At 47.6% G+C, this 12,543-nt stretch overlaps 2 protein-coding genes across 2 annotated transcripts in view; both read right to left on the reverse strand.

Moving 5' to 3' along the window:
- TNFSF10 (TNF superfamily member 10) overlaps positions 1–12,543 on the reverse strand; it is a 122,423-nt gene that overhangs the window by 97,070 nt on the left and 12,810 nt on the right. The gene's annotated exons all lie outside the window — the stretch shown is intronic.
- Positions 7,389–11,675, reverse strand: GHSR (growth hormone secretagogue receptor). Its single transcript, XM_066326440.1, has 2 exons — positions 10,922–11,675; positions 7,389–7,713 (listed from the first exon to the last, which is right to left on the reverse strand). The coding sequence occupies exons 1-2, from the start codon at positions 11,673–11,675 to the stop codon at positions 7,409–7,411; spliced, it is 1,059 nt and encodes a 352-aa protein (XP_066182537.1). The 3' UTR covers positions 7,389–7,408.

Here is a 12,543-nt window from a genome sequence, read left to right on the forward strand (position 1 = left end):
GTTGGATGTAGCTCTGGATTACTCTGGATCATGGTGCTGAAGCCGATGCTGCTCCTGTTCTGCCTTCTCTGCAGTGTGGGGATTCAGAGTTCCTTGTGCTCTTTATGGCTCTGTCCTGTGCCTCGTTTAAAGGGTCAAGTGATTGACTTCAGTGTCCTGAAACCAAGAGCATCCCAGCTGTACAAAGCTCTGGTTTTTCTCTGAATGAGCCCCAGTGATGGTGCCAGCCCCTTCCCCTGGCTCACATCAGCCTGTCTCACAGGAAGGGACAAGTACAGATCTGGGCACAGCCTGTGGCAGTGGCACTGTTCTGGCTGCATGGCTGAGTCCAGATTCCACTGCAGTGTGGGAAATCAGGCACGAGCCCACAGCAAAAACTGAAAGGAAGCAGATAAATCCAAACCTCTCATGGGTTTTGACACCACAGCTGGTCTGAGGTGACTTCCCTGTGAGGGTGGTGTGGCCCTGGCACAGGTTGCTCAGGAAAGTTGTGGGTGTCCCATCCCTGGAAGTGCTCATGGCCAGGTTGGATTGGGTTCTGAGCAACCTGGGATAGTGGAAGGTGTCCCTGTCCATGGCAGGATGTTGGGACTAAATGGTCTTTAAAGTCTCTTCCAACCCGAACCATTCTGTGATCCTACAAACCAGCAATAGACCAGAGATCCTCAGGCATCCGAGGGATGAGCCCCACACCAGCACTCCTCTCAGAGAGCCAGGGTAGCAGCCAGGCACACAGAAACCCTTGTGCTGGCTGCCCACTTCCCTCCCTCCTCACAAACCAACAGTAGTTCAGTGGGTTCAAAACCCCACATTCCATCAAAACTAACTCGGGTGATTGCACCTCTCACAGCCCCGCGCTGGTGCCCCCAGTGTAGCACAGCAAATTTTAGAAAACTCAATCTCATTGTCACTGCTTGATAAAAACACTCAGGTGCTGCTAACTGGGCAGGATGTGTGCCTGTGTGTGACCATAAATTGGCTTCTTTCTGGACGGATTTGTAGTGTGCATTGTTGCTGTCTGCTCTCAGACTGCCGTGTTAAAGCTGTTTAAATCCCTGCCCCTCAGAGCTCATCGTGCTGTGTCTCACTGCAGAGCAGGCTCGTGGTGTCAGAATCCCTGCCTGCCCACCGTAATGAGCCATGATCTGCAGCACCAGGTCATTAGTGGAAGGAGGCAGTGCAGGGAAGAGCAGTGTGGATAGAGGCTTGGAAATAGCCATGCCATTTCTTTTCTCACAGACGGTGCTGCAATCATGTGAAAATCAATCAGAACATGACAAAAAAGCAAAGGCTCTTTTGATCCTGGAGCATCAAAACTGGGGGCAAGTGCCTGGAGAACATCTCCTGAGCCCTCAGAGCAGCCTCTGAAGGGGGAGAGTGGGGTACTTTACTTCTGAGAGCAATTTTGCCTTATGGACTCACACACGTCACAAAACCATTATTTTGCTCCCAGTGAAAGAATCAGAGCAGGTGTGGAAAGCCATGAAATGCCTTTATTTGGAGAAACACAAAGTGGTTTATCTCCAAGTACAGCAGGAGGAGCACCCTGTAGCTCTCAGAAGGGTTTATTTGTAGACAGAAATGAGAGCTGAGATTGGCAGCTGGGCGTTGGGGGGTTTGGATGCTCATTCAGGAGCCAGCCCCTTCCCTCCTCCTGGGGGTTGCTCCCATTCCTTCGGGTGGTTTGTTGGGATGCTGCTGTGGGGCTCTGCTCACACTGTGAGGGCTTGGCAGGGTGTCAGGGATGGGATCCAGGGGACACTGTACATCAGAGTGCACCATGGGTTTGGAGGTGTTTGCCCTACAAAACTGCTGTAAAGCCACCTCCTCTCACTGAGGTCAGTGTGTTTGCAGGTCTCAGAGAAAGGAGCACTCAGCATCACCAGGTCAGCTCCAAGATGAACCCCAGCTGCTTTTTGTTCTGATCCTGGTAGGTGGGTTAATGAGAGGCTCTGAATTTTGGTCTTAGGGGAAAGGTCCTGGCATGCACCTGTCCACAAATGAGATCAGGAAGGGCCACAAGTGCTGGACTTAGAAGGGAATGGATTCCTTTCTGCTGGAAAGAGCACTGAGGAAGCCTGTTAGAGACCCACAAAGTGTGTTAGTTACACAGGATAGTGCTGATGTGCTGTATTGTGTGCTGCAATGACAACTGGACTAAGGCTTGACAGTGAGTGACTGCAGAAACCTGTTAGCCTGCATTAATACATGATGGATTAATGTTTCCCTTTCTCCACTGTACTTGGATAATCACAATTTAGAGATAAGAGGCAAATTCTGATCTAACATTTGCTTTTCTGCTTTTTTCGCCTAAACAGCAGTAGGCAGGGGTGTGTTTTCATGATCTGCTGGCACAGCTGGACCCCATCATCTAACAACTGCTTTGGGCAAAAGTTTGGCCAGGGATGTGGGACATGAAGCCAAACCCCTGTGGGTTTTACCTGTCTCTCACCAGAACTCGTGTTTCAGAGGGAAAAGCCATTGGCAAGCACGTCTGTGTGAGGGAATTGTTTTGCTCCTGTGAAGTTTATTGTGGAGCTGGGAAGGATTCCAGGTGATCCATCAGGTGGAGAGGGCTAAAGGAGATGTGTGTCACTGCTCTCAGTCAATGATGGACTTGCCCAAACGAGCTGGGATTTCTCATTAAGTGCTGCTGGCATCACACTGGGCAGGATGTGACTGCAGCTGCCTTTGCCAGAAATGTAAATGGTGTCAAACAGTGCAAACTGCCCCGGGACATCCAGCTCCTGCAACTGCATCTGCTGGCTCATCCTGAGGATTTTCTGGGCAACTCCCAGGGCCTTGGTGCAAGGATTCCAGAGACAAACCCCACTGCAGGTGTAGGTTCACCACAGACAGCAGGGATGCAGAGCCAGGGCTGTGGAAACAGAGTACATGGTGTATCTGCAGTGTCAGCCAGAGGTTGCTTGTTTCTCAAATAAAATTTTTCGTGGGCTACAGTGCTGAGCACTCTGGCAGCACAGCTCAGGAACAGAAAACTGATGCTGGGAGCTGCCAGACCCAGCCCAAACCCAGGAATGACATCCAGAAGGTGCAGGCAGATCCACACCCCGTCACTCTGGGCCAGTGGGGTTTGGGCAAAGAGTTAAAATGCCAAGGGCTTGGGTTTCAGTTTTATAAAATAAGGCTGATGCTTTTTATTGGGAGTTGTGAGGGTAAAACGTAGTTATGGTACTTCCAGCTGAGGGTGAGGAGGGCAGTTCAGGATGTGGGGATGCAGGGGCATCTCTGGGAGATGAGCTAGATTTTTTTTTTTCCAAATTTGAATTTACTTCTCAAGATGTAATCCAGCTCTTCGAGGCCACCTCTTCGAGGGGTTTTTGCAAAAGATACAAGCTCTATGGAAATCCATCCAGAAACATCCACTGGCTCAGAGCAGCTGGACCCTAAAACCAGCCAATCCATGACAGAGAGGGGCTTCTCCTGGGTGTTTAGGTATCTAAAACCTGCTGATTTTAATGGAGCTTATGCAAATGTCATTTGATACAAACTTACTTAACTGCTGAATATATCAGTCATGATGAATATCTATCAATTCAAATTTTGACAAGAAGTGCTGGTTTTCCAGCATATTTTATTTTTGGCAAGAAATACAATAGGACATGATTTTCTGCCAGTGCATGCCTCCATCAAAGGTATTTTTGTAAAATGAATAAAGCTTTCTGGTAAAGTCCTTTTGACCTATTTCATCACCAATTTAACTCATTGCCAAGAAAGAAAATGCAGCCAAATTGTTCTTGTTTATTTGTGAAGCTGTGATACAAAATGTAGAGGTAAAAAAGCTTTTAAAACTGGGACTGTTTAATGAATGAACTTTCTGTTATTTTCTCAGTGGGCTGCTCACATTCAAGTCAGTAAGAACACAGCAGAATTTTGACTCTTAAAGTCTCTGCATTTCTTTTTTTTTTCAGTCAGAACTGGCAAGGTTTGTTCCCACAGAGATGAGTTTCCAGAAATGGAAAGGTTCAACAGCCTGAAAAAACTCTTTCCTGCAGAGCTGCCCTGTCTGCCATGCCAATGAACAGCCTGCAAGGACTCTTGTCTTCCCCCTATGAAAAATGGATCTCAAAAACCATGTCCAGGCCCAAAAAGTGGATGGGAGGCACAGCTGTGCCCTTTCATGCAGGGAGGCTTTGGGCAGAAGCTGCCAGGAACAAGAGGTGCTGCAGAAATGCCCTGGGAGGCAGAGGAGAAGGAGGCTTTGTGCCAGGACAGTCCAGGCTGAGGAGGCGGAGCGGCTCCAGTGGGTGAGGCAGGTGGTGACACTGTGACAGCACCACTGTGCCACCACAGGTTATTTGCCACTGCCCTCTGCACCTGCAGCAGCCACTCTGCCCCTGTTCATCCTGCCAGGGACAAGGCAGGAGGAGCCTGAGACAGGCTGATGATGCCTACCTTGGACTGACTTCACTGTTCTTACGCTCTTCAAATCTTCCTCACGCCTATTTTTTTCCCCCCAGTGAAGTTATTTCTTACAACTTGGGCAGGGTCAGGTTGGATGGGGCTCTGAGCAATCTGATCTAGTGGGTGGCATCCTGCCCATGGCGGAGGGCTGGGATTGGAGGGTGTTTAAGGTCCCTTTTATGTTCTGTGATTCTCTGAATAACAGGTTACTCAAGACAAGCAACACTGGATTCATCCATCAGTGCGAGTGGGGATGTGCGTATCTTTTTGAAGGCATCAGACAAAAGTTGATTTTATGATGCAAAAGTGAGGGTTGCCCAGGTTTTGAGGTGGGTTTTTTTTCCTGCTTTCCATATAAAAGCAGTTTATTATGTACCAGTTTGAAGCAGCAGTTCCTATTCACCATCTGCACCCAGCACATGTTGGTGTGACCCCCCTGGCTTTAGAGAATCCAGATAGAAAAGTTTTGGTACTGAGGGCAGCAACACTAATGGCTGGTGCAGTGACAGCTACAGTGTGTTAAATGTTTGTGTTCCCTGCTAGATATGAAATATTTTCCTGCTAGTGCAAGAGTCCTGTGAAGGTGGCGACTTTTCTTTAATCGTAATTTGTGTATTTTGCTAGATTTGTCCGAGGACTTGTAGAAATGAGTCCATTTCCTCAGTTAGAAGGAAAGAAAAAGTCCTTCCTTTCTTTCTGACTTTCATGACTCTGATCAAATGTTTTAAATTTCATTCTATACACAAAGTTGTGGAAATTTTACTGTGTTGGTAGAGCTAAAAATTACATTTTCTCCTGCTGAAATGTTTAGGCTAAATGGAATTATTAGTGTGTTTGTAGTTTGTATGCACAAATGTGTCTACAGAGGGCTTTAATGTTGCAGTTACTCTGCTATTTTAAACAAAATAGCCTAATCAAGTTAGTTACACAGATTTGGGGAACAAAATTAAAATACAAATATGAAAAAAAATAATAAAAAGTAAATTAAAATCCAGTTGTGTGAATTGCACTGGACCCTCCCCCACCACAGAACCACAGGGTTATAAAGGGTCTCATTACTTTATTTCTTTTTCTGTTCACATTTAACAGCACAGACACAGCTGAGATTTGAAACACTGATGTGAGGCCGGGTGTGTGTGTTTTGTTTATACAGACGGGTTGTTACTGAGCTCACGCCTGCACCCTCTTGCCGTGGTTCCCAAATGTCTTGTTTCCCTGAGTTGAATGAATTTTGCCCCCAGACCTGCTTGCCAGTGAGAGAGGGAGAGAACAGCGTGGACAGCGAAGTGCCTGTGGGTGGAGGTGAAGCAGGAGGTGATGCTGCAGTGCCTCGGTGAGGGTGTTTGCACATAAATCCTGCACTCCTGGAGTGGGGAGGGCACAGGCTCAGGTGCCACCAAGGAGCAGCAACCAGCCCCTGGCCCCAGGAAAGGTGGCGGAAAAGACACTGAATATACAGAAGAGGCCAATTTCTCTTGTCAGTTCAACCTGAGCAGCTGGAGGTGTGACAGGGGGAAAGTGGCCCATCGGTGTGAGCAGGGGGTTGAAGGCAGGAGAGTTCTGCAAACACACAGTTCACTAGGGAGAATTAAAATTCATCAGGGAGAAAGGGCTGGGGACCAGCTGGGGATGAACACTAGAACCAAGAGAACAGAAAGCTGCTAGCACACATGCATGCTCCAAAGCTCTCTCAGCTCTGTAGGGCACACAACCCACGTGTTGGAGAGACAATATAAGCCATATCCATTAGGATGGAATAGGATCCATATTCACAGAGGATGGAACGTTTTCTGGTTTGCCTTGAAATGGCTCACTTGAGGTATAAAAATCTAATTTAAGGAGTTTATGAATCAAGTATGAGAATGTGTCTGCCTGTGTCCTTAAATGCAGATTTTTCTATTACTTTCTCAGGTCATGGCAGTTAAAAATGCAAAATGTTCTCAATTCAACACTGCAGCAAACGAGCACTACTGCACACCAGGCTTTACAGGGGGCTGTGGCACTGGGAGCAGACTTTAAACAGAAACATGGGGCTTTACAGGCAGGATACCTGTCCTCAGAAAGCTTTGGGGTGCAGTTAGGGACAGGTAGCCACAGATATTACAAATATTGAAACAATTAAAAGCTTCCAAGTTCAAACACATCAAGTCATTCACAGTCAAACTGAGCAGAACAAGTACAGATGCCTTAGCTAGTAAAACAAAACAAAAAAAACTTTGGTGAGTGATTGCATTCCACATTTTTATAGCATCACTGCAGGCCTGAAGTCAGCACTGTCCTTGTCCCACAGATATATATTTTTTAAAAATATTTCAGTACAGTCACATTCTAAGCCACTTCTGTGAAGGCATTTTTTTTTGTTTCCTTTCTACTTGGATGTGAGATGAAGGTTATTTATTTTTTAGCATGTTTAAAAATTATCCATTTTATATCTTTTTTTTTTTTTTTTTTTTTAAGAAATAGTTTTCCTCACTCGGAGAAAAACATGACCTTACTTAAAAACTGATATTATGAAAAGTGTATCAAATTTCCTGTTTACTACTCCAAAAAGGCAATTCAGTATCCTCTCTCTAGGGTCTGGTTTAGATGCTAGCAAAATTCTTAGCAAAACTAAAGCTAACATTGGAAAAACTCAGCTGGAATTGGCGTCGCTGAAGTCGTACAAACTCTGGAGTGAAGTGGGCCACGTCTGCCTGGCCGGGATGGCACAGCCTGTGTTAAAAAATCAAACGGGCTAAAGCAGCACTAAAAAATAACACCTGGAGCGTGGCCAGATTCTGACCACGTGTCTCTCCTCTCAGAGTCCCAAACTTTGGGGTTTTTCCCCCTCAGTTCTTTCACTGCCTGCACCGTCCCTCTCAACCCACGCGGGCGATGACCAAAGCGCCACTTCCAGTGTTGGGATTCCCGTCCCTTTTGCCCTCTTCCCCTCCCGTTTATGGCTTTCTGGGAGCCTTGGCGGGTGATGCTGGGGGCCCTGGTGTCATGTGAGGACGCTGGGCTCTGTCCAGCCACGGGAGCTGCCCTGCTTGCTGCTGGAGAGGCTCTTCCTGGGCAGCGCTCGGAGTCCGAACAGGCGGCAGGCGGCCACGCGGTACTTCCTCGACATGATGTTGTAGAGGATGGGGTTGATGGCTGCACTAAGGTAGAAGAGGACAAAGGACACCAGGTTGCAGTACTGGCTGATCACTGCAATCTCCAGGGATCCCGCTTCGAAGGATTTGGAAAATAAGTAACGTCCTACGTGAAAAGGCAGCCAGCAGAGTATGAACGCAAATACCACCGCAACTAAAATAAAAACAGCAGAAGAAGGCGTGTTAAGTGTGAGTATCAACATACAGGTTGATGTTCTGTTTTGCAGCTCTGCTCCTTTAACAAATTAATCACAGGGTGTGAAAATGCCTCCCCTAAGCTTTCGGTTGTCTCAGTGCATTCTCTGAGAGTATAAATTGGGGATACTTAATACACTTGGATCATGTCTAAACAGGCTGCCTGAACAGTGCCCAAGTAATCTGATGTAGCAAACTTCTGACCTATAAAACTTATGTTTGCATAAACAGAGCGTTAAAGAATCCAAATGGTGACAAAAAAAAAAAAGAAGTGTAACCATCTATCATCTGCAGTGTTTGACAAAAGCAAATTATAGTGATAGACTCAACACTGTGGTTTGTAATGAAGAATGTAATCACTGGGAACAAAATTATTCAAGACAAAAAGAAAAATTGTTAAAGGCAAAGGCTCCAAAATAAAGCACAGAATGGGGACTTGGAGAGCACATATGCCAAGATAAGAACAGGAGAGTGCTGCACCCCTCCAGTTTGTCCATTTTTTGGCAGATGAGTTACTCCCAAGAAGAATAAAACCAAACGTGTAGTATATAACTACATGGTTATAGAGTATATCTATAAAATTCTATTACTACAGAGGTTGCATTTACATGTAAATATCATGTCTGTAGAATAATGGGAATGTGTGTATCTCTGAACACTGGACCATTGGAATTCTCATCTGAGAGAAAGGGAAACTGTTTCTGCTCACTTCCTGTGCACCTTTGACCTTTCTTATTTTATGTATTGCTCTGAGTGTATCTATTAATATACCACAGAGAGAAAAACCAGAAAACTCGAGCAAGGGCTTCTGACATTCTTAAGCAATTTTTACAGTTAACCTGTTCATGGAATCATAGAATTGTTTGGGTTGGAAAGAAATTAAAGATCTTTTTCCAAGCCCCCTGCTATGAGCAGAGACATATTTCATGAGACCAGGTTGTTCAAAGTCCAGTCCAACCTGGCCCTGGTGGGCAGGTTGTGTTAGCAACCTGCTTGTGTTAGCAATCCTCATATCATGTCACAGAAGATAATAAAAATCATATTGCTAAGAGGAATGGTTAGAGGTATCTTTCCCCAGAAATTCTGCACCAGCATTTCCAAGTTTAAAAGGATGCTTATGCAGGACTTGTGGTGGAGTGTAAAGCACCAGAGCTTGAGATTCAGAATAGCTTTTCCAGCTCTCTGACTTCTTGAGCCAACCACTTCCAGTTTTCCCTCACTATGTCCACTACAAAATTCAGATGATTCCCTAGCTCACATGGTGATTTGAATCCATGTAATGAATATTATCATGATGGTCATTATGAATGAACAGAGTTTAAAGCACAGTCTATTATGACTAGAATTTTAAGCACATATTTGTATTTTAAACACGTATTGCATTTGAAGGCGTGCAATATCCCTGGTCAGCCTTTTGATAGTTTGATCTTCATGCATGCAGAATCCCATGGATTTCAATAGGAATGGGGTGTGATAGCTCCTTTGCAAGTCAGGCTATACATTTAGATATTTAATTCCAGACCCAGAAGCATAACCTGCCTTTACAGTTAAAAGAAACTGCTGATGCTAATCCCATTTACTTGATGTTCCATGACTTGATAAAGACTCAGAGGACGCCTTCTAAATTTTAAGCAGAACATTAACACCAGTGAGAGTTGACTGCATTGAGTGTCTGCTGCCACTGAGCCCTCACTAACTTCTTTCTGTCTTTCCATTAGGTATCAGACTGTTATCATCTAGGCAATATTGGCTCTCTGTCAGAGGAGAGTCTTGCCACTGCCTGGCTGTTCTCAGGCCTTGTAAAAGGAGAAAAAAAAAAAAGTGCCTGAAATATTGCAATGTTTGTGGCAACACTTCACAGCAGGAATAAGCATTTTTTATTTCCATATTCTTTACGGTTCAGTATATGGAAATATAAGCATGGTAGGAATATCTGTAATTTACTTGCAGTCAGTGGAAGTTCATAATCCTGAACCTCTAGAAATGTAAACAATTAATTACTCCCAAGGTCACGCTTACCAGACTGAAGTAATTCTATTGATCATAAAACATAGCTGAAAGGGCATAAAGAATGCTGCAGGTTTTATTATTCTTCCTGCTGTTGCATAGTAATAAATTAGGACATGAACACAAAGATCAGATAGGCTCCTATTTGATAATTAAGGTACTCAGGACTCACTGCCACCTCTTGTCAGCCTCATTAGCCCACCACTTCAACCCTGCTGAAAGGAGCCTGTGAAAGCTTCTTCCTGCAGAGCATCTTGTCCCCTCCAAAGTCCAGGGGATGACTTGCACTGCAGAGGACTTTTGGCTTGGCTAAAAGCACGCAGCAGCAGGATTCTGCAGTTCTCAGACACTAAACTGCAGGACAACTTTTTGGGTTTGTGTATCAAACTGCCACTACTTAGTAGCACTGACTTAGTACATTAAAACTTGTGTTTCCATCTGCCAACCACGAGTGTCGCTTAAAGCATCCAGCAATATACAAAGTTAGGAATGACAGTGTCTGTTATCCTGATCCTGTTTTCTCACAGTCTGTGAGATTTTTACAGCATCACAGACCTCAAAGGAGACTCAGTACTCCTGGTTCAGCATATCCCGGGGTTTTGCTAATATGAAAACGCAAATTAATTTTCATAAGCTTACACATCATGGTAGGAAATAACACAAATTTGCTAAATAAATAAACACAATTTGCTTGATACTCTTCCTATAAATCTTAAGTGCACATTATGCCCTGCCTGCCTGGCTGCAGTCTGCAGCTCAACTTCATGCCTTGAGAAGGGTTTAGTTTTGTTTAAAAATCAAATAAACTATTCTCTGTAAATAACATTGGTATCTACAACCAAAGACCAAAAATGCCTAAAAATCTCCAGGGCATAAGCCAATTATAACTGTAGTATTTATCCTTGTCAGGGGTTCTTATTAGTGTTTGCTTAACTGTTTGGGAGTCCCCAGCTCAAACCAGTTAGAAATAAATCTAAGGGAGAAGGAGAGTTATTCTACAGACACCCTGAGCTTTAGCCTTTTGTATGAAACATTTTCTTTCCTTTGGAAGGAACTGTAGCAAACTATCAGAGAGCTCCTCATCTTTTTCTCTCTCTTTCACACACACACAAACACACACATCCTTTTGGAAAAAAAAATCAGAGCAAGAGGACTCGTACCTAACATTTTCACAGTTTGCTTGTTGTTCTTATCCCTGATGGCAGTGTATGGACCGATGTTCTTCCTCTTCCTCCTCCAGAGCTTCCTCCCGATGAGGCTGTAGAGCACGGTCAGGCAGAACACGGGCAGGAAGAAGAAGATGCTGGAGGTCCAGACCATGATGGTGAGCAGCCCCGAGCGGATGGCGTACTCCGTGGCCCGGCACTCGTTGGTGCTCAGGGGGTTCGTGCCGTTCTCGTGCTCGACCCCCACCAGGATGAAGATGGGGCCGGCGCTGATGAAGGAGACGGCCCAGAGGAAGAGGATGACCAGCTTGACCTTCCCCTTGGTGATGATGACTTTAGCTCGCAGGGGGAAGCAGATGGCGACGTAGCGCTCCACGCTGAGCGCCGTGATGTTGAGGATGGTGGAGTAGGTGCAGCTCTCGCTGATGAACTGGAAGAGCTTGCAGAGGAGGTCCCCGAAGTTCCAGGGCCGGTACTGCCAGAGGCGGAAGAGGTCCAGGGGCATGCAGAGGAAGATGAGCAGGTCGGAGAAAGCCATGCTGGACAGGTAGAAGTTGGTGGTGGTCCTCATGTCCCGGAACCGCGACACCACCAGCATGGTCATGAGGTTGCCGATGATCCCGATGACGAAGAGCAGGACGCAGGCGACGGTGATGCCCGTGAGCACGGGCACGGGGAACAGGTGCAGCGGGGGCTCGGCGCCCGTCCGGTTCTCCGCGCCGCGGCCGCCCGCGCTCCCCTCCCGCATCCTGGCGCCGCGGGCTGCGCATCCCCGCCCGGCGCCGAGCGGCGCGGCCCCGCGCGGTCCCCGCTGCTCGCCCGGGCAGGTGCGGGGCTGGGGGCGGGCAGGGACGGGCAGGGACAGGCAGGGACGGGCAGGGACGGGCGGCCCCGCTCCGCCTCTCAGCGCTCCGCCGCTCCCCCCGGCCCGGGGCGGGCGGGAGCTGCCGCGCGTCACAGGAGACGTGGGCTCCGAGCGGCCCCGCTGCCACCCCCGCCCGCCAAAGTTTCTTCCCGAGCCCCCGCCGCAGCACGACTCGGCCCGTACCCGTACCCGGTCCCCGTCCCGGTCCCTGCCCTGCCGTCCGCCCGCTTGGGCAGGTGCGGGTGTCGGTGTTCCCGGGGTCCCGGTGCTGTCCCCGGGTGCGGGTGTCGGTGTTCCCGGGGTCCCGGTGCTGCCCCCGGGTGCAGGTGTCGGTGTCCCCGGGATCTCGGTGCTGTCCCCGGGTGCCGTGCCGCCTTTCCGTGTCCCCGGAGCAGGGCTCCTTCCCCGGCGCTCTCCGCGCTCTGGCCCCGCACTTGGCCGGTCCCGCAGCCGCGGGTGCGATCGCTGCCTCCTCGCTCCGTATCTTTTTGCTCTGCCCTTGGATCTTGGCAGGAGCCCGGCCAGGCTCCAGTTCGGTGAAGCTGCAGCAGTCACCCGCTTCTACATGATTTACCTGCAATTAAATTTCGATTCGGCTTGTTAGTGCCGTCCTCCGCTCTGCCCTTTGCAGGCACGGACAGAGCCGTGCTTCCCCAGCTGCAGACTCCTATCGTACCAAAGGATAGTGCTGTACCCAAGAAACAAGATGTGAGCAGAACAAGGTGAAATCAGAGGCAGTAAAGTAACTTCC

Source organism: Sylvia atricapilla, chromosome 10 (genome assembly GCF_009819655.1).
Source record: "Sylvia atricapilla isolate bSylAtr1 chromosome 10, bSylAtr1.pri, whole genome shotgun sequence".
Taxonomy (NCBI): domain Eukaryota; kingdom Metazoa; phylum Chordata; class Aves; order Passeriformes; family Sylviidae; genus Sylvia; species Sylvia atricapilla.